Genomic DNA, 20,054 nt, shown 5'->3' with positions numbered 1-20,054 from the left:
GTGCTAGGGAACCAAATTTAGAGGGAGAGAGCACAATCACTGGGCTCCTGGTTAGCAGTATCCCAGTGAAAACAGTATAGGCACACTGATAGCAGGCAAAAAGTGAGAGTAACCATGCTAAAAACAGTGACTTTCCTACACCGTGAACCTCACGTTTGTTACCTACCTGTTGGTTTTCCCCGACTGGCTTCCTAGCCCGAGCCTGCTGCCCGTTTCCACAGAGACCGGTCATCTTTGAAAGACATTGTGCACCCAACGCCATACTACACCTCTGTACCAGGCTGCCCCAGTACTGCCCGGAGTGACCGGTTAGTGTTGTCCTGACCCTTGCCCAGTTTTTACCTTCAGTCTTAGAGATTCGTCTCGTAAGTCATCGTAAAGTTCGATTTGCTGAACTTGTTTTTCCTCCCATAGGGTAACATTGCAGAACTCGGAGATTGCACTTTGTCCACTTTCGCAAGTGAAAAGAATTCATACTTAAAAACGTGCTTACCTTGTAACGAAGTTTTTGGTTCCAAAGTGTATATAAAAAGAAGAGTTATTTTTCTAATTTGGTCTGATTTCTTCTGTCTGTGTCTCTCATTCATTGCCTTTGTGAGTGCAACAAAAGCTTAGCACTACCCTCTTATAAGCCTAACTACTCACCCACACTGCCCCAAAATAGTGTTAGTACTGTCTACCTTTGCCTCTGTAAACCAGTTGAGGATCCACTGGGCTCTCTGCATGGTGTATTTATTTTTAGTGCACCATATAGAGAGCCAGCTCCCTACATTGAGTCACTCACTTTTTTCTTCCACCCCAACAACATAGGAAAATGGGTCAACCCACTTCAGTCATTGGATAACTTCACTGTGAGTGGTGGCATTCTGCCCTTTCACAAGGGGCAAATACGCAGTTGAACTTAAAGCCCAACTGTCCCAGGGAGTGCTTTGGCAATGTGATGCGCGCTTTGGAGACAAACGGTTATTTTTGCCAATTTCTTTTTATCAAGGCCCGAAAGCTTCCCCTACAATAAAGTTTTCAAAATCTATGGTAAAACAGAACAAACATTGACAAAGCGAAAATGCTGTCAGCAAACGCAGCCAATGCTCGTGTTCTGCTTGAGTCATGGAAGTTAATGTTCTGAAAATGTTTACTGTTTTGTTGTTGGTTTAAATCTCTGCTGAGAGAATAAAATCAATAAGGAAATGCATAATTCGTCGTCTTTGGTTCTCATAGAATTACAGCTTGTATTTTAACAGTAAACTCTTTAGTTTTTCAAAACTGTTTTTCCGAAATATCCTTACCATAAAGGAGCCACTTAACGCAGCATGTTGTTTTTTTCTTTTTGTACTACAATAATTTGTTAAACGAAAGAGTTAATCTCTCTACATGTAATCACACATTATGAAGCATAGATGTTTTTAAAAGTGACTTGAATCAAACTCGGATTATGTTTTGAGGTTTTTTTTTTGCATCAAACTATTGCCTGTAATTGCTGTTTCATTTCGCACCATATTTATTCTACATATTTGTGTTAGAGCGGAGAAGCATGATGGGGACTTGTGCTTTTTGGGGAAGGTAATGTTGTTACAATGTACTGTAAGGAATATAATGCACTTTGTTGTATTTATAGGGATATTTCAAATCACCGTGGGCTTCCTTAACCTTGTTAATGAAATCGTCCTTTGGCCTCGTTCCTCTAAAGTGCAGTATGGGATGTCGTGTCCCCTTTCGCACCTTATAGGGATTTTCCAAGTCATGTAGGAGTTCCGTGACAAATACATTAACAAGGCTGAAGGCAGAGTTCCTTTATTAGGTCAAGGAACTCTGAGGCGATTGGCAGTATCCTTTTAATGTTGGGCAGAATTCATTATGACGTCACAACTGAACTGTGACTTATCACAGTTAAACAGCTGCTTTATTTTATTTTTATTACAGATGACTAGTCACAATTTCACTGTAAAAAAAGACCTTTAATACAGGGTTTGTATGCTTATACGTAATATATGTTTGACGTACACTAAATGTTACTGCATGCCATGTATAATGTTGCCCATAATTAATACTAGATTCATTTAGATAATCAGATTTGTATATATTTTTTTAATACTTTCATCAGAATAAGTAGCACCTCCAGCATACATTATTCAGAATAAACAAATGGGTTCCCATTTTATTTTCAGTTGCTGCGCTCCATTCAAGAGCCACTCGCGGATTTCATTCACACTGTTCAGTACTGGCATTCTGTGTGTACGGATGTTCACCATGGAGTTCTTTCTACACTCCTTGCCGCAGTTGTCGTAGAAATAAGCTACACATTACGAAAGGTAAATATACTGAATGGATGCTTGATCTCAACATTGTTAGGTTGAAATATTATTTGTACACTTTTGTTTCACTTTAGGCGTGGCTGTGGGCTGATATCCTCACAGACTGAGTTGCAGGGTGTTCATTGATTTTTTTTTTCTTCTTTCTTTTAGTGCTGCGCAGGATACTGGTGCAAGTAATTTTCACGGTTAATAGGTGGTCCATGATCTGCCACTTTATAGACCGAATATCATAGTGTGCGCTTTTAGCAACAATGACATAATTGATTCTCAGTGGTCTCGCCAATCACTGTGTCTTCTTGAACTGCAAAGTTGAATACAGAGATATTTGACGCTAGGAAAATTTTCTCTGCTGAAATGCATAGAGTGGAAGGTATTTTTAAGAGGCAAAACTGTGACCAAATGATACATTCTTTGTATCTGATAGAGACATAGTTGCAGATTCCTTACCTGTGAATTCTCTTAAAGTGTCATACTGGATCCAGAAGTTTTTTTTGGTCGTGGGTAGTAACCCTGAGTGGTAGGTGGCACCTATTGGCTCTGCGTTTGTCATCAGCGTCGTCCATACCAGTAAGGACGTCGTGGTACCTATTTGGTGTCACCCAGGCCACAGATGTCAGTTCTTTTCTTTCTACGGCAGCCTGCGCTGATCTGAGGGAAGAGCTACCTCTCAGTTGTTTTTTGACTGAGCATTCTTGACTTTTTGTCAAATATTTTTGAGGTTTACCTCCTGGTTGGTCGAGGATGTCATCACGCAAGACAGTTTTTAAGACAGATCCTGGGATAGAGTAATGTTGGTGATGGATGCACCCCTCTTCTGTTTGTGGTGTCTGGAGTGCGACCACGACCCAAAGAGATGCTCGAGTGCCAGACCATGCATCCGAAGACTTTGAGGGAGCGGCCCCTAAAGCTGATGGCTGCCCGGGATGTGACTCCCCGCAGGTTGAGAGGAAAGTCCCAGGACTGGTTGTGAAGTCTGAAGTTATCACCGTTGTCGCTGTCCAAGTCCTCTGGACGATTGGGTAACTCAAGGCACAAGAAAAAAAGCAAGATGTTGAAGCACTTTTCCTTGTCCGTCAGCTGATGCGACGAGGGAGCACCAGCATTCTGAGCCTCGCTCTTCGGAACCTGCAGCTGATCCGGCTATGCGCCTCCCCAACTTTCCAGGAGCAGGACTGACACCTGCCCAACTGAAAGTACCATGAGGCCATGCATCAAATTTTTGGGTAGTCCTTCAGGCCCCACAGAGTCCGAGGGGGGCCCCACCTGGTACATACATACAGACAGTTTCGGCCTGTGCTCCGATGGGCCCCCGAGGATTAATCAATCAATCAGCAAAATTTATAGAATACAACTTTTCTCCCATAGGGTCTCAAGGTGCTAGCAGGAGACCGGGGTCAGTTGAAGAGCCAGGTCATTAGGTCCTTCCAAAACTGAGCCAGCGATGGGGCCTGCCTGAAGTGTAGAGGCATCGTGTCCCAGGTCTGCGCAGCAAGGTAGGAGAAGGATCCTCCTTCCTGCTGTGCTCTTCTGGGTCCTAGAGATGGTAGCGAGGGCCAGTTGCGCTGAGCGGAGTTGCCTATTGGTGGATGTAGAAGGAGAGGCTGTGGTTGAGGTAGGAAGGTCCGACATTGTGGAGGGCCTTGCATGCGTCCGTCAGGAGTTTGAAGGTGGATCCGGACCAACGCTGGTCACACTGTCTCGACACTCCCCGGCGCTGGTCCTGATGTCAACACTGCTTCTGCCCATCGGCGGCAGCTTTGCCTCCTAGATCAGAGCCTGAGCCCTATTCTGTTGGGCTAGACCTGGGGGGATACTGGGAGGGGTTCACTGGATCCTTTAGAGTACCAGCCCTATGAGTGAGAAAATGGACTAGTGTGAGGATTTGGGTGCGGCCAGTGGACTGGACACATCTCCAGATACTGGTATGCTTTCTTCCTCTACCATGGCTACAGAGGAGGGAGCTTCTTATGCAATGGTAGTGAGGAGGGCAACTGAGGCCCTGGCTCTTCACCTACCCTAGGTGGCAGTGAAGATTAATCTCTTGACACAGGTGCTGCAACCATTAGCTTCCAAATCTGAACCCCTGCTCCTGTTCAGTGATGCCCTCACGGACGTCCTTTTAGGGTTCCTGGTCCTAACCCAGCACAAGGGCTGTTTTGAATAGGATGATTGCCAGCCGCCATTGACCTGCACCTGCGTACCTAGCCCCATCTTGCAACACCCCACCCCTGAGAGCTCGGTTGTCCAAGCCTCAGCTTCCCACCGCACATTCCCTACTGCTCCCCCAGATAGGGAATTCAAGAAGTTGGACTCCCCTGGGAAGAAGATGTTTGCTTCTATCAGCCTGGCATTGCTGTCTGTAAACCTGCATGCCTTTTGGCAGTTATTACCACACTCTGTGGGACATGGTTGCAAAACTGCTGCCATAGGTCCTGCAGGAGGCCCGAGTTGTACTCTCTCAGGCTGTTGCAGACAGGAGAGTGTAGTAAGCTGGGTTCGAATTGTAGCTACCCCAATTCGCCTGGTGTCCGTGTGTTTAGACTGTAGTGCACTGGGGTCCTGCGCACCACAACCCCAGTGCCTGTGCGCGCTCTCCTCTAAATTTGGTTGCTGGTAAACTTTACACCCCACAGTTGGTTTACTGGTGCACACATGTAAGTCCCTAGTATGTGGTAGATAGGTACCTAGAGCATTGGTACACCAGGGCTCTCCCATGGGCTTCAGCATGTATTGTGCCACCCATTGGAGCCCATGCAAACTGTGTCTGCAGGGCTGCTATTGATGTCTGCTTGAAATGGTGCATGCATCTTTCGCCACCGACATCAGGCTTATCTTATATCCTGGTCACTACACTTAGATACTATGGGCCTCATTACAACCCTGGTGGTCAAAGACCGCCAGGGTTGTTTTGGCGATTGTACCACCAACAGGCTGGCGGTACAATTTGCCGTATTATGACCGCGGCGGTAGTGCCGGGGTCGCACCGCCGGGACCGGCGGTTTCCCGCGATTGTTGTCCCGGCGGTTATAATCCGCCAGGGCAGCGCTGGTTGCAGCACTGCCCTGGGGATTGACTCCCCTTCCCGCCAGCCTGTCCATGGCAGTAGAGACCGCCATGGAAAGGCTGGCGGGAAGGGGAGTCGAGGGGCCCCTGGGGGCCCATACACTGCCGATGCACTTGGCATGGGCAGTGCAGGGGCCACCAGGCACAGCCCCACCTTGCTTTTTACTGTCTGCACAGCAGACAGTGAAAAGCGCGACAGGTGCAGCTGCACCCGTTGCACGGCCGCAACACCTCCAGCTCCATTAGGAGCCAGCTCCAATGTTACGGCCGTAATGCGGCCGGTGGGAGTGCGGCCGCATAGGCGGCTGCTTGGCTGTCCAACCTTGACGGGCGGCCTCTGCCGCCTGCCAAGGTTGTAATGAGGGCCTATGTCTCCCCTCTGATAGGCCCTTCAGCCTAGGGGCAGGGTGCATGTCCCTAAATGAGAGGGTACCTTTGCATGAGCAGGGTACCCCTACAAACTCCAGTCTCCATTCCCTGGTATTTGTTTGGGCGGGGGATCCATCTTCAGGTATGTAGTGGATACTGGTCAATATGAGTGGTCCAATTACATAATGGCTTTTCCAAACCTAGACATGTTTGTTATCAAACATGTTGGAATCATTCAACTACACAGATTCCAGTACTAGTTGCACGATCCCCTGTACTCTGGGGGTTCCTTAGAGGATCACCCAGTTCTGCCTGTGCATCTTTATGGAGTCTGGCTGCCAACCCACACTTCTGCCGACCCCAGACACTGTTTTGCCCTCCTGCTGGTGAGTAGGATTCACGCAGCAGAAGGCTGAAAAAAGGAATCCCTGCAAGGGACAGGTGGGATCTCCTTCCCCTTCGTATTAGGTGTCTATGGGCTGGGGTGGCCTCTGAGTGCCATGAGACCGCTTTGAAGGGCACATTTGGTGCCCTCCTTGCATAATACGGTTTGCACCAGTTCAGGAACCCCCAGTTCCAGCTCTGGAGCGAAACCACACAAAAGACAGGGGAGTGACCAACCCGCTGTCCATCTTCCAACCTTCCAGAGAGGCGCACAGAGCTCTGTCAGGTGGCCGGTTGATTCTGCCATCTTGGAAACGAAGTAGGCAGAGGCCCCTGGGAGCCTTTGACTGGCTAGGCCAGGTAGATTACATTCCTGACCGTCTGATAGGTGGTTCACTTCAGAGAGTGACCAATCCCCTTTTAGGGTTACTTAAGGGCTCCCCCAAGGATGGGTCCTCTGATTCTCCGAGCAACACTCTATAATAAACTCTCCTGAAGACATCTTCTGCTCCTGGCCTGTGGAACCGCTGCTGGTCTCCGTTGGAACCTAAACAAATCTGCTTCTAGTGGGAAGGTTCCCATTGCTACATTGTTTCTCGAGATCCTGCAAGAATTCTACAACATCCAAGGCTGTGCATCCTCCAGGGTCACAAGGACTCTGTTTGCACCTGGAAGCAGGAAGGAATCTCCCTTGGAGTGAAGGAGTCACTCCCCTGCATCTGTACGCACCTCAAGACAACAGCGACTGGCTGGTGGATCCTACTGTCTCACGATCAACATCAAGGCTCTGCTCACAGGTGGTGGTTCTGTCGACCTCTTCAAGTCCCTCCTGTCTTCTGATCCTCTCGGGAGACTGTGGGCCAAGCTGCAGCCACTAGCACAGCACCCCTTTGCACTGCAACTGTTGCTCTTGACAAGGCTTGTTGGCTCTTCCACCAAGAGTTCTTCAGGCACCAAGAAGCCCCAGCCTCCAGCACTCTGCAACTCGAAGATCAATCTGTGTTCTGCAGCTGTTGCAACGTGGGACGTCTGTTTTGTTGTGCTGCTGAAACCTCCTTGTGACTCCCTGTGTCCATCGCCTGTGGGTCACTTGTAGGGGCTCCGACGAGGGCCAGCCCCGACTCCCGTTCAAGGGTAGTTTCTCCTGGATCTTGCTGATCGCCAAAAACCCGCAAATCCATCTTCAGCTCCTGCTTGCATTTGCCAATGCTTGTTGGTGGCCTCGCTGTTCACTGACCCTCCTGCAATCCATCCTCCTGACTCTTAGGATCTTCTGCAGCTCCTGGACCCTGCAGCTGGACTTCTTCCTTCACCAACGTGCAGGAACGTCACCTCGGGGAGGATGGACATTGCCACCTGCACCACCTGGGCACCTCCGATGGTGCTGGACTTAGCCCCCTTCCTTTTGAGGTCTCCTCTGTCTGAAATCCGTCCTGGGGTCCACTGGCCTGCTCCACAGGTTGCTACAGCAGCTGGACAACCAAGGCCTCCATTGACTTTAGCAAGGGTATCTGACATCCTTTCACCCCTATTTATCCGTATCCTCTGGTGTAGGCACTCCTGTCTTCTGGGTATCCTTTGGTGGGGACACTCTCCCAACCTTCCTCCTGTCTTTAGGTTTTCTTTGGGTCCACTGTGGAGGTTCCTGAAACTGATGAATTCCAACCGTTACTTCCCTATGTTAGCCTATGGGACGACCGGATAGGTAATCCCTCTGCTCCTTATCGCTGAGGACACTTGCTGTACTAACCAATGGTGTTTTTGTTCTTCCCCAGCTCCTAGCTAACTACCACACTTATCTTGGTTGGGTTCATTATTTCGCATTCCACTTACTTAGTATATGGTTTGGCCACCACCTCCCCCTCCCCCATAGGGCCCTCTACATTTTATGCTATTGCTACTTGTTATTTGGTGTATATATCGTGTGTTGATATCTCCAAACAGAGATATACCAATGCTAGTAGTCTAGTAGTTACTACTGTAATAAAGAACCCTTTATTTTTGCTACACTTGTATGGTTCTTTCTTGTGTGGGTATCCCGAGCTCTTGAGCATGCCCATTGATCCTCCAATCAGACTGCCCCTTTGGGAGGATCTTCTGTCAGAGCAGCAGGAGAGGGTTCTCCTCCTGAACCTATCCAGTCTCCGCCTTCTTGCATGGAGATTGAGCCGCAGCAGTTGAGAGCTTTTGACCTTCCATCAGAAGTCTGTAATGTAATCTTGGCAGCTAAGCGTCCCTCCACCAAAACGGTATACGCCTGTCGCCGGAAGATATTTGTGGCATGGTGCACAGGCAAGTCTGTTGACACTCCTTTCTGCCACTCTTTCTAAGGTTCTATTGTTCATACTTTCACTGGCCCAGCAGTACTCTCCTATGGGTGTTTTCGAAGGATATCTGTCTGCCATTTATGCTTTTTTTGTGGTTGCCTGATCAACCTTCCCTGTTTAAGTCTCCCATTGTAAATAGGTTCATTAAGGGCCTTACTCATATGTTTCCTCCTTCCCCATTAATTATTCTTCAATGGAATTTTAATTTTGTTCTGACATTCCTGATGTGCGCTCGTTTAGAGCCTCTTCACAATTGTACTCTCAGGCTTCTAACTTTGAAAACAGCCTACCTTGTGGCCATTACATCTGCCCTCGGGGTGAGTGAGCTGCAGGCATTGTCATCTAAGCCACCCTTCCTTTCAATCTAGCCTGACAATGTGGTGCTTCACATTAGGGCCTCTTTTTTCCCCCCAAAAGTGGTTACACCCTTCCATGTAGGCCAACCCATCACCTTGCACCCCCTCATCCTTCTAGGGAAGAGGTGAGAATCCGCCACCTGAACCCAAAAAGAACATTGTGGTTCGATCTTGATTGTGCCAAAGACTTCTGGGTGGATGATCAACTCTTTGTTGGTTATGTGGAGACGAGGAAAGGTCAGGAACTTCAGAAGAGAACCATCTCCAGATAGGCCGTACTCTGCATTAAAATGTGCTACGCACTGTCTAAGAAGCAACCCCATGAGGGGTTGTGTGCTCATTCTGCCAGAGCTAAAGCTGTGACCACTGCGTTAGCATGCAGAGTTCCAGTACTTGACATCTGTCAGGCGGCAACTTGGGCATCCCTGCACATGTTTGCTAAACCCTACTGCCTGGACGGTCCGGTCCGTATAGCTGGGCACTTTGCCCGTTCAGTCCTGCAGGACTTTCTAGTGTGATCTTAGTTCACAGACCCACCTCCAGGGATGGTATTGCTAAGGAATCTGCAAATGGATGTCTCTATCAGATGGACAAGTTACTTACCTTCGGTAACACCTTATGTGATAGAGACAATATCTACTTGCAGATTCCTTACTGACCCTCCCTTCTGCGATCTGATTTCTAGGGACAGGGATTCCCTTTTCAGGGCCCTATTTTTGAAGCACCAATGTTGAGTGTTCTTCATGGCGCTGAACTTCTGGCGTGGAGTTGTGAAAAGAAACTGACGTCCGTGTGCTGGTGCCTATATTAGAACAATGATGTCCTATTCAGCGATGACTATGCCAATGACGGATGCAGAGCTGATCAACGCCACCTAATGGTGTGCTGGATTACTGCTCGAGAAAAATCTCCAGATTCAGACTGACACCTTGGGAATATTCTGAGATGAGGAATCTGCAGCTAGCTATTGTCTCCAGATAAGGCATTACTGAAGGTAAGTAACTGGTCCTTATCTGCCATTTCTGCTTTCTTCTGGTTGCCTGATCAGCCATCCTTGTTTAAGTCTCCTATTGTACATATGTTCCTCAAAGGTCTTACTCATCTATTCCTTCCATCCCCATTCATTATGCCCAAGTGGGGTCCTGATTTGGTTCTGACTTTTTTGATGTGCTGTCCTTTCAAGCCCCTTCACAACTTGACCCCTCAGGCTTCTCACATTGAAAACAGCCTTCCTTGGTCAGTTACATCAGCTTGCAGGGTGAGTGAGCTGCAGGTCTTATCATCTAAACGTCCTCTACCTCTATATATGTTCTGACAAAGCAGTGGTTTGCACTAGGTCCTCTTTCCTGTCAAAAGTGGTCATGCCGTTTCGTGTAGGCTAATCAATTAGCTTGCCCACTTTTACAACCCCCACATCCTTCTGAGGAAGAGAAGAGATTTCACCACCTGGTCCCAAAAGGAGCGTTGGCGTTCTACCTAGATCATACCTGTGATTTCCTGGTAGACGACCAACTGTTCGTGGGGTATGTTGGAGTGAAGAAAGGTCGGTTGGTGCAGATGGGAACGATTGCTTGTTGGGTTGTGCTCTACACCAGTGGTTCCCAACCTGTGGTCCGTGGACCCCCAGGGGTCCGTGACACATTCCCAGGGGGTCCGCAGGACTGGGTTGGGAGAAAGACACTTCTCCAGTGGGGCCTCTGACAAACACGTGCCTCCTGTTTTTATGTTTATTACTTCCTTTGTTAAGCAGTTTTAAAAGCACTGCAAAGCTCGTGTACAACAAAAATAAGTGTCAAGAGAACTCTATTGATTAATGTACCTGCTGGAGAGGAATGAGAGTTTTGGGCAGTGGCAGTTTTGACTCAAAGGTAGCGCAGATGGTTAATATGCCTGCTGCAAAGAACGTGTATCATGCAAAGAACAGTATTTTATGAGCATGGCACAGTGGGTTACTGCTTTTGTCACAGGGATTCTTTTATTACTTTGCAGTTCATAATAATAATCTAGCACAGTGAGCTATGAACTGCTGTTAAACAGCTACATGCAAACCGCATGGCACAAATTAGAAAGTTGTTTTTCCCTAGTCTTTCATTTTCCTTCTGCTGCTAAAAAAGGTTTGTTTCTGTAGAAATACACTCTTATTACTAACGTCCTCGCTAATCACTGTGCTGTGTTCTCAATCCTAAGTTTGTGCTGCTCCAGACCAAGCACTCTTAGAAAATGCCTACCAGTGTGGATGACATGTGAATCCTACCCCTTGTAGTCCCCTGTATAGTGCCCTGACACCCTACAGTGGTATGAGAGGTGCTTTAAAACAAATGAAGTACATGTGACAGAGAGGCTAGGGAGAGATGAGAGGGCCCCTATGGTTTACTTCCTTTCCCCAACACTCATTTATGTGAAAAACCTTTCTCAGATCTTACATACCTAAAAAATATCAAAACAGAAATCGCTCCGGAAATGTAGAATCTGACCTGAGGATTCACCTTTCCTAAATAAAACCAAACAATGAAAAGGTAGTCGCCAAGATGCAGCGCCAACCTTCCCAATAAAATGTTTTGAATTTTGCATATTTTTTTCAATATAAAATAATTATATCTTTAGTAATTTGAGTATTTGTTTGGTGTGTACTTGTTATATTTTTTGCAAATTATTATTTTAATGTTTGAAATTTAAATCGTACAAATTGCTGGGGGTCCCCGGCTTCCAGTAATGATTTATTGGGGGTCCTCAGGAGTCAAAAGGTTGGGAAACACTGCTTTACACCAAGATCTGCTATGCACTGGCCAAAAGGCAACCTGAAGGCTTGTGTGCTTGATCCACCAGATCTAAAGCTGCAACCACTGCTTTAGCTTGTGGAGTGCCAGTCCTGAACATCTGCCAGGCAGCAATTGGGCCTCTTTGCACATGTTTACTAAAAATAACTGCCTGGACAGTCAGGTCTGTAGAGATTGGCACTTTGGTTGATAAGTCCTCCAGGAGTTTCTTGCTTGAAATTGGCTCATAGACCCACCTCCAAGACTAATATTGCTTGGGTATCTATTCACAGGCAAGAATCTGCCGCTAGAAGTCTCTTTCAGATAGACAAGTTACTTACCTTCAGTAAAGCCTAATCCGGGAGAGACTATATTTAGCTACAGGTTTCCTTACCAATCCTCCCCACTCTGTGAACAGCTTTCTAGGGAGCATCAACGTCCTTTTCAGGGTCCTAGTTTTGACAGTCTAGTCGGTCAGTGATCTTAATGGCTCTTTGCTTCTGGGATGGAAAGTTGTGAAAAGAAAGTGACGTCAGAGCGCCTGGGTGACATCTATGAAGGAAAAGGAACGTAATTTCTGGCCCTGAAGACGTATACACTGCCGATTTATGCCACCTACTGGGGTACTGCCCACAAACAATCTTCCGGATCCAGTTTGACGCCTGGGGAGAATTCACAGGTAAAGAATCTGTAGGTAGAGGTAGTCTCTACCAGATAAGGCAGTATTGAGGGTAAGTGCTTCAGTGCCCGATAGAGGTGGGCAGCAGTGTGGTGGTAATGTATACTTCAGTCTCTAAATGCTAATCACCTTCGTATGCAAGCAAGATGTGATGTAGAATGTATTAATAATCAGAAAATGACATCATAAGTATACTCTAATTATTTTTACAGGTGACAGCACAGTAGTAGTGGACTCAAACCAGAAAGTCCTGCAGGACCGTGTGGGTAAAATGAACCTGACCATCCAGACAATAAGGCGTTGGAGTGTATGGAGAGATGTAGCGAACAGGCAAATATCTAGGACAGGGATTTGCATGCTAACTCAGTAGTAGCAGCTTTGGCCCTGGTAGAATGGGCTTGTAGTACTTTCAGAAGTTGCTTTTTGGCAAGTGTGTTGCAGATGTTAATGCAGAGAATGTTAGAACAGATAAATAAGTCATCTTTATACAATTGTTAAGGCCAATCCAATGCTGTTCTCCACTTCAGCAACAATTAGTATTAGATGTAACTGTCATTTTTATCCCCAGCGGGTCAAATACTTGTTGTGAATAGTCCTTCAGCTATTGCCCTAGTATATGTCAATCATGGAGTATCCAAGAAACCCCCAACCTTAAGGGTTTTAAAAACACAAAAAAAAACAACAACAAAAATGAAATGTGTTGTGAAACTTACACAGATGAGCTTGAAGTCCTGTCTTAGAGGTTATTATTTATTCTTCAGTTATCACAGACACCATTGTAAGTCCTTTTGGCAGCCAGAAGTCATCAGTACTACAAAAAGACCTCCTTCCAGAGTTTTTGGACATCAATGGGAACCACTTCGAATTTAGAGCTTAATGGCAGCTCAGACTTCATTTACAGCTCTGATAATAGCTACGGCATATCCAACTCCAGTTTCTACTAGGACTGGTTCAATGGGTGCTTCACCAAGAGGACCAGAGGTACCCTTCAGGACCTTAAAGCAAGATTCTAGCATCAAAGAATCCTTCAGAGCCTCCCTCTACCTCCGTCCCAATGTCATCCCTCCAACTATTGTGCCCATGCTGACCTTGAGGGCCAAAGCACCCCTCAATCGTTGCATAAACTTTAGCCCGGATGTTAGTTCACTGATTTCACGGGTTCTTGATGCGATGATTCCCATTGCAAAAACTCTTGATTCAATCTCTGTTGGTTGCTTGGATTCTAAAAGATGGTCATCAGTTGAGTTGATTTGATTGAGAAACACTGCTGAGTCTTTGGACAAGCACTATCTGGTCCTTGAGTCTGAGATTAAAGTCATGCCCAGTTTGGTTAAGGGGTTCATCGTACATCTAAGAGCGCAGGACAATATCGAAGAAATTCAACTTGTACCAGCAAAGATGAAAAATTGATATTACACAGCATTTCAAGGCAACTAAGAGCCCAGATGTCAATGGCTTTATCTGTTTAATTTCGCCAGTCTCACTTTGTGTCTTAGAAAAATTACCTGTGTTAACAAAATGTTACCATAACACAGGAACCCGGGATCTGAACACTATACCTTTAGCGCCAAAAATGTTTATGTTGAGGTGAGTCACAGAGATCCAGCCAAGGGAAGTAGAATCCACTGATGTGCTTCCAGAAGATGGTGTTACCTTAATTTGCAATAAAAAAAATTAAGAAACTTCACAATCTAAAGAGACTCTGCCGAACGCAACCTATTTCGAGGGAAGCCATTTTACCCCACCCAGTAAAACATGGGCTACCAAAAAACTATCTGAAAAGTACAAAAAAGTTCGGTCATGGGGCTTTTCCTATCCTGCTAGCTGATCAACCCCTCTTTACTCCATCCCAGTCCTCCTTCAGCACCCATAATTAAGACACTGCTAAACCGCTGTCAGCAGTTGTCTACCGCACCACTGGCAAGCTCCTCAAATTCAACCTCTAGGATTCTCATCAGGGCCCACAGTATCAATACTTAGCTGAGTAAGTAGCCAGTCGCTGATAATTCACTCCAGTTAGCCTCAAATGCTAATTGCCTGAAAATGTTAAGTTTGGATATTGCTGGCAATAATCTCATTAGTGCCACAGTTATCACCCTAAGCATTCTTGCCGGTGGCCTGGTGTCACGGAAGACATGCAGTAGTCTCTGCACAAATGTTTCCAACAACAGGTGTCACTTGAAGGTACCATAAATCCTTTAAGTGGCTTGTTAGCCAAAGTTTTAGCTCCCTAACATTTACCACTACTTCAGGCCATATCAAAGCCTGAAACTCAATTGGTAAGTTTGCAGGCACATAGTTACACGTTTCACCAAAACTTTTCACTGCCAAACCTAGCAGTCATCCTTAGTTTTATAAAGACTGCAGACGAGCTAGTTTATTTGCTTGTTGCTCTAAAAAGTAACATCAGAACAGACGTTATTGACAGCAGAACTCGTAATAAGATCCTACTGGAAAAGAAGATGGCAAAATTCCGGGTGAGCTGTTAAACTCAAGGACTCACTCCCCTTCTGGCATATCACAGCTAATAACAGTAAATAGCATTTGCCAAAATATGCAAATTGTTGAAGATCTCTGGTTTAACTTTTCAGCCTTCTATTTTGACGCCCCAGCCCTCGAAGGAAGCCACTGTGTACCGTAGAGTAATAATAGAAATGGCCTGCAAAAATAGAGCCTTTCAATGTATAGTACATTATTTGGAAGTCAACAAATACAGGAAGGCTTTGCCTTTAATGCCCTGGCCTTGATAAAATCCTGGCTTATCTTTACAAATCCGACTTCGCCTTCCTTTGGGCGAGGGGTTGGTGAATTGTCACGTTAATGACTGGGCATGCTTCACACACCTTCTTTCTGCCCTGCTGCAGAAATATGGCTAATTTACAAGCAGGGTGAACAGTATGGCCCAACCAACTATCGCCCAACTGTGTCCTTGATGATGTTTACTTTAGTAGTGCTGTCCAGAATTGAAGCAGGGGCTGAATCTGATAAGATTTTGTACCAGAATGACTTAGGTTTAGAAAGAAAAACATGCACAGCCGACCAGGTGTTTAGGTTTAAAATGATCCTAGAAACGTTTTTCAAACTCAAGAGTGCTTCTTTGTGTAGGCCTTGTGTATGGATCTGACACCTGCATTCAACATTGTGCCTGGGTTAACTTTGGCAATCCCTTCACGGTAGGTACATTCCTATAGCTTTTCTGAACATCTTAATTCTACTTCATCACAGGAACTTTGCAGTGGTAAGATTGGTGCAGGGGGATGGATAATGTCTCAGGCAAAACAACATGATAGTTTTTGGGGTGTTCGGCAGGGCTGCTGTCTAGCACCCCTCCCATAGTCACTGTACATAAATCAAGTGGTGTCTGAGGTTAGTAAATGCCACAGTGATGTCCCAAGGCTCTTTGGGACCAAGATCCCCATTATCCGTTGAGGAAACTCTCTTTACAGAATCTACTTGATAAGTTTGTACACCTCTGTAGAGCCAAGGGGTCTAGGAGACAGCGCTATAAAAAAATATAAATGACGTTCAGGCTACTAAAAGGTGTGAAAATAATTTTCCTTTGAATAAATCCAGCTTTGAAGAAGTGTATGAATTTTACGTTTTTAGGGGATCAGTTATTCATCACGAGGAGTACGCATATTCTTAGAATGAGTAACCTTCTTTCACAGAGAGGAAGAGGAACCACACATTTCACAGTGGAAAACGGGGCTCACTGGTTTCCCTGCTTTTGTAGTATGCAATGCACAGTGCCAGAAAGCTTTCTTACATGAAGTAGAACTCCTAAGCAATCTGAACACCGGATTACTCAGAGGACTTCTGAGACTTTCCTCTGGTACATCCCCAAACTCTTATAATGTGTGGACCTGGGGCTCACCAACATTACCTTCCTTACTAAACTTGGGCCCCTGGTATGCTGGATCAGACTTTGGGGTGCACACAGGCTTAGCCATTTCAAGGAAGGTTTATGCAGTATGATGAGGCACAAGTGGTGCTTATGATTGTACCAGATACGTTGGGGCATGTTGGCCTGATGAACCTTCAGGGATCACCCAGTGTCATTACATCTGATAAAGCCACAGAAGTTAGGCCCACTTACAGGGTTTAGGTGCAAGAAAAGCAGCATTTAAAAGAAATCCACATGGTTGCTTGACTGGAGTTTTTTGTCCTATAAATGTGTACCTACATTTGAGCCATTTCTAGATGAAGTCACGCCATTGATAGCCAAATATTGTACCTCTAATTAAAAATGGACATATTACCATTAATCGCATTTAATTTTACTCGTGGTAATTTATTCCTTCAGTTAAATTCTTGCCTACGTTGAAGATGAATTACACATTTTATTATTTTGCCCAGCATATATAATATGACAAGGTGGAAATAAATGCCCCCAACACTAAGACTCTGGCATCCGGAGTCTTACTTATGCCTTGGAATTAGTGAAGACCTCTACATCAGGTGTAGTAGTGTTTGCTGTGTCCAGCTACTTGTTCACTGCATGACTTATTAGGTGTAGGCTAATAGATCATGATGCTCATCATATTTTATTTATTTAATTGTCTACCAACTCTTTTTTTTACTATTCTGTGATGCTGGCCATATTAAGTAAAAATATATATATATGTTAATTAGTTGTTAATTTATTCCTTTGTTATGGGTGATACCTAAACTATACTAATCTGACTGGTCTTTATAGTCTAGGCCTGGCTGCAAGTTCTCTTCTGGTGTCCTGTGTTTTAACCGTGGAAAATAAATGGCTTCACTTTAACAGCAGCACTGTATGTCCTGCTCATTCATGCTGTGGGTTCATGAGGCGTAGCATGTGCCCAGGGGGTACCTGCTGATGGTACGATAACTGGTTCGCAACCACAGACCTGTTGCGGTATCGCTGACTGAACTGGAAGCTAGGTGTATCTGAATCAACTGCTAAATCTGCTCCTCGACATGGGACCATGAGTGAGGCTTCTGGGCACCTTGCAACTTCTCTGAAGGAGTGTGGCCAGGCTGGGATGATGCCCGCTTCAGGTTTTGTGTGTTTTCTTTGATTTCTACTTAAGCAAAGATTTTGAAATCTACAAAGATCTGTCGCAGGACCGGCCCCAAGAATGGGAACGGGTCTGAGACTTTGTTTTGAGCAAGTGTGGCCATTTCATGATTTCAGATTGTTTGGCGACCTACAGCTTGGCTTGGTTGTCCTTCATCGCCATGACTCATCAGGGCACACTCCCCACATAATTTGGGGGTCGTGGCCCAATCCTAGACAATAGAGGCAAACCTTGTGGGGTGCATCACCGATATTAGTTTAAAACAGTTACTACAATGTTTAAATCCTGTGGTCTTTGGGGGTGACACTGCACTTGCAGACAGGGACATTTTGAAGAAAAGCATCTTGTGAATTGATGAGGAGCATAAGACACTAGCTCCGGATTTGCATATGAATGCACAGAAAGAAATAAACTGTTTTAAGTGTGGACAGTTGATGTTTCAACACTGAGATGCACAATGCAACCCGAGCAATGTTGAGAAAAACTTCCAGATTTAGTCTGGTTTTTGGGTGTATTCACAAGATGAAGAATCTGCAGTTAAAGTTTCCATCAGAAAGCACATTAACGAAGGTAAGTAATTTATTCATTAAATATACAAAATGCTCCTACTTGTATGATATTGTGAATTAGCTCAGTCTGAGCAATAGAACTCCTTGTTGACTTGCAATAACCCAGTGACGTGCTGTTGGGGAAAATAGCAAATAAAACTATCACTTTAGTTGGGGGTTATTCTGGTTCCAAACACGTTTTCGTTCATTATCTGTCTCTTTCTAGGAATTGAATAAAGTATTTTTTTCATTTAGGTTGCAAATATAGAAGAATTCACTGTGCCTGAAACATGTTCAAATTTGCCACCGCTTTCATGTTGCTTATTGACAATAATAGCGAAATCATCAAATGTCATGAGGTAAATACTATCTTTTCAGTGTCATTTGTAGAAGATGCCAGCTTTCGTTTCCTCTAGTATTGAAAAGATGCAAATAGCTTCTGCCCTCTTACTTAAGCTGTGTTGAAGTGGTCTGTTGGCTGCTGCTGCACTTGTGTGAAAGGCTAATAGTCTGAAGCAAGAAGTGGATTCGCTGAACTTGATTGGTTGAACTGTCAGAATTGTGCTTCAAGAATGATGTTAATCTTCTGTCCAGTAGCTTTCCTATAGCTTTCATATGCTTTCTTTTAGTTCAGCTCTGTTCTTTTGGGTATCCCATCACCATGATTTTTATAGTGTGCATTTTGGGCTTTATTTAAAATGGTAACTCTGGATCTAAAAATGTTTGAGAGGGGCTGAATACATGAAAATAAGTGACATTATTACTTTATTTCTTTCAAATGCTTTTATTGGGAAGACATGTTTATAATGTAACATCTTGATAAAATATAGATATATCCATCACCAAAAGCAAGTTTGTATAAGGATATATATTAACAATGCTTCTGACAAGTATTATAAGAAATTAAAAAAAGTATGGCAATGTCAGTCACAAGAAAGGGTGCAAGCAAAAGTTGTAGGAGTGAAAAACTCCCACAACTAGAAAATAGCAACATCTGTGTGTATTGAAGTCCAATGGTTAGGACAGCTGCAAATTTTTCAGTAGTAAAAATTGAGAAGGGGGTAAAAGCAGCTAAGCGGGGAGGTGGGGGGAGAGGGAGGCATATCTTATTAATTAATAGCAATGGAAAACGTTTGAAGAAAAATGTCTATTGTATAGGACATATCAGCAGGATACCACAGTTCACTGTCAGGCATTCAAATCTTTCTAGTGTAAATGGATTTATGGGGGTTTGTTCTTTTATAGGTAACTAATGCGTCCCATAGTTTCCTAGATGATGAACACATGGAATTTTTTTATACAAGCGTTACCTGTACTTCTGATGAGACTGAGCCAAACCCACCACATGTTAAGGAAATATTAGAAGAACTTTTCCAATCAGAGAGACCCAGTTTGGTGCCAATGGCTCGTAGCCAATTAGTGATTTGAGTAATAATGCTGTAGGGGCATCTGTGGATAGTTGAACATTAAACGTCTTTTAAATTGCATTTCTTATATCTTGCCAGAGGGGAGGAAATTGTTTGCAGTAGCAAAATGTGAGTGGTGTCGCCAGGGGCCAGTTTACAGTTCCAGCAAAGGTTCGAATTTGATAGCCCTAGTCAATGAAGTTTCAGTTGCTTCTAGTAAACATTATGTATGATCCATACATTAACCACCTGATCTCATTCCCACCCCCAAAATGTAATGTCGAAGTAAGGTGGCTGAGATGCTTTTTTCAGATATAAGAGTTACAACTCAATTTTTCTTCTGGTGTGCAGGTGAGATGGATCAATTGTTTATCCATTGGTATTTAAGTTTCATTGATTTTGCAACCTCCAGTTTTGTTTCCTGTAATAGTATAATGTCATCCTTAAGTTTATGGATGGCAATAGTTCACCATCTTCCTTCTTTTGATTGAAGGGTTAAGAACCTTGGTGTTAAGAGAAAGTATTTTAAGAGGTTGTAAGTTGGTGGTACACATATCATCCTGCTGTTTGTAATGTCCCTTCAGGTCCTCATATGTTGTTGTTAAGTGGGCTGATGTAGTGTATGAGTGGTACCTATGTGATAAGGAGATTGGATAGAGACTTCTAGCTGCAGATTCCTTACCTTAGAATTATTCCCAGGTGTCGGACTGTAACCGGAACTTTTTTGGTGAGCGGTCCCTTGCGTACTGGTAGGTGGCATCTGTATCACTCGCGCCTGAAGTAATTTGTGCAGTGCCTACTTAGACGCC

At 44.7% G+C, this 20,054-nt stretch overlaps 1 protein-coding gene across 2 annotated transcripts in view; it reads left to right on the top strand.

Annotated features, from left to right (window-relative positions):
* The window catches only part of NCAPG2 (non-SMC condensin II complex subunit G2), a 269,347-nt gene that overhangs the window by 198,705 nt on the left and 50,588 nt on the right, over positions 1 to 20,054 (top strand). For both annotated transcript variants that reach the window (XM_069211162.1, XM_069211164.1), the window contains 2 exons: positions 2,166 to 2,309; positions 18,095 to 18,198. In XM_069211162.1, coding sequence (XP_069067263.1) covers positions 2,166 to 2,309; positions 18,095 to 18,198 — 248 coding nt within the window. The remainder of the gene's footprint in view (positions 1 to 2,165; positions 2,310 to 18,094; positions 18,199 to 20,054) is intronic.

Source organism: Pleurodeles waltl, chromosome 10 (genome assembly GCF_031143425.1).
Source record: "Pleurodeles waltl isolate 20211129_DDA chromosome 10, aPleWal1.hap1.20221129, whole genome shotgun sequence".
NCBI lineage: Eukaryota > Metazoa > Chordata > Amphibia > Caudata > Salamandridae > Pleurodeles > Pleurodeles waltl.
This window is presented reverse-complemented; position numbering and strand designations above follow the sequence as displayed.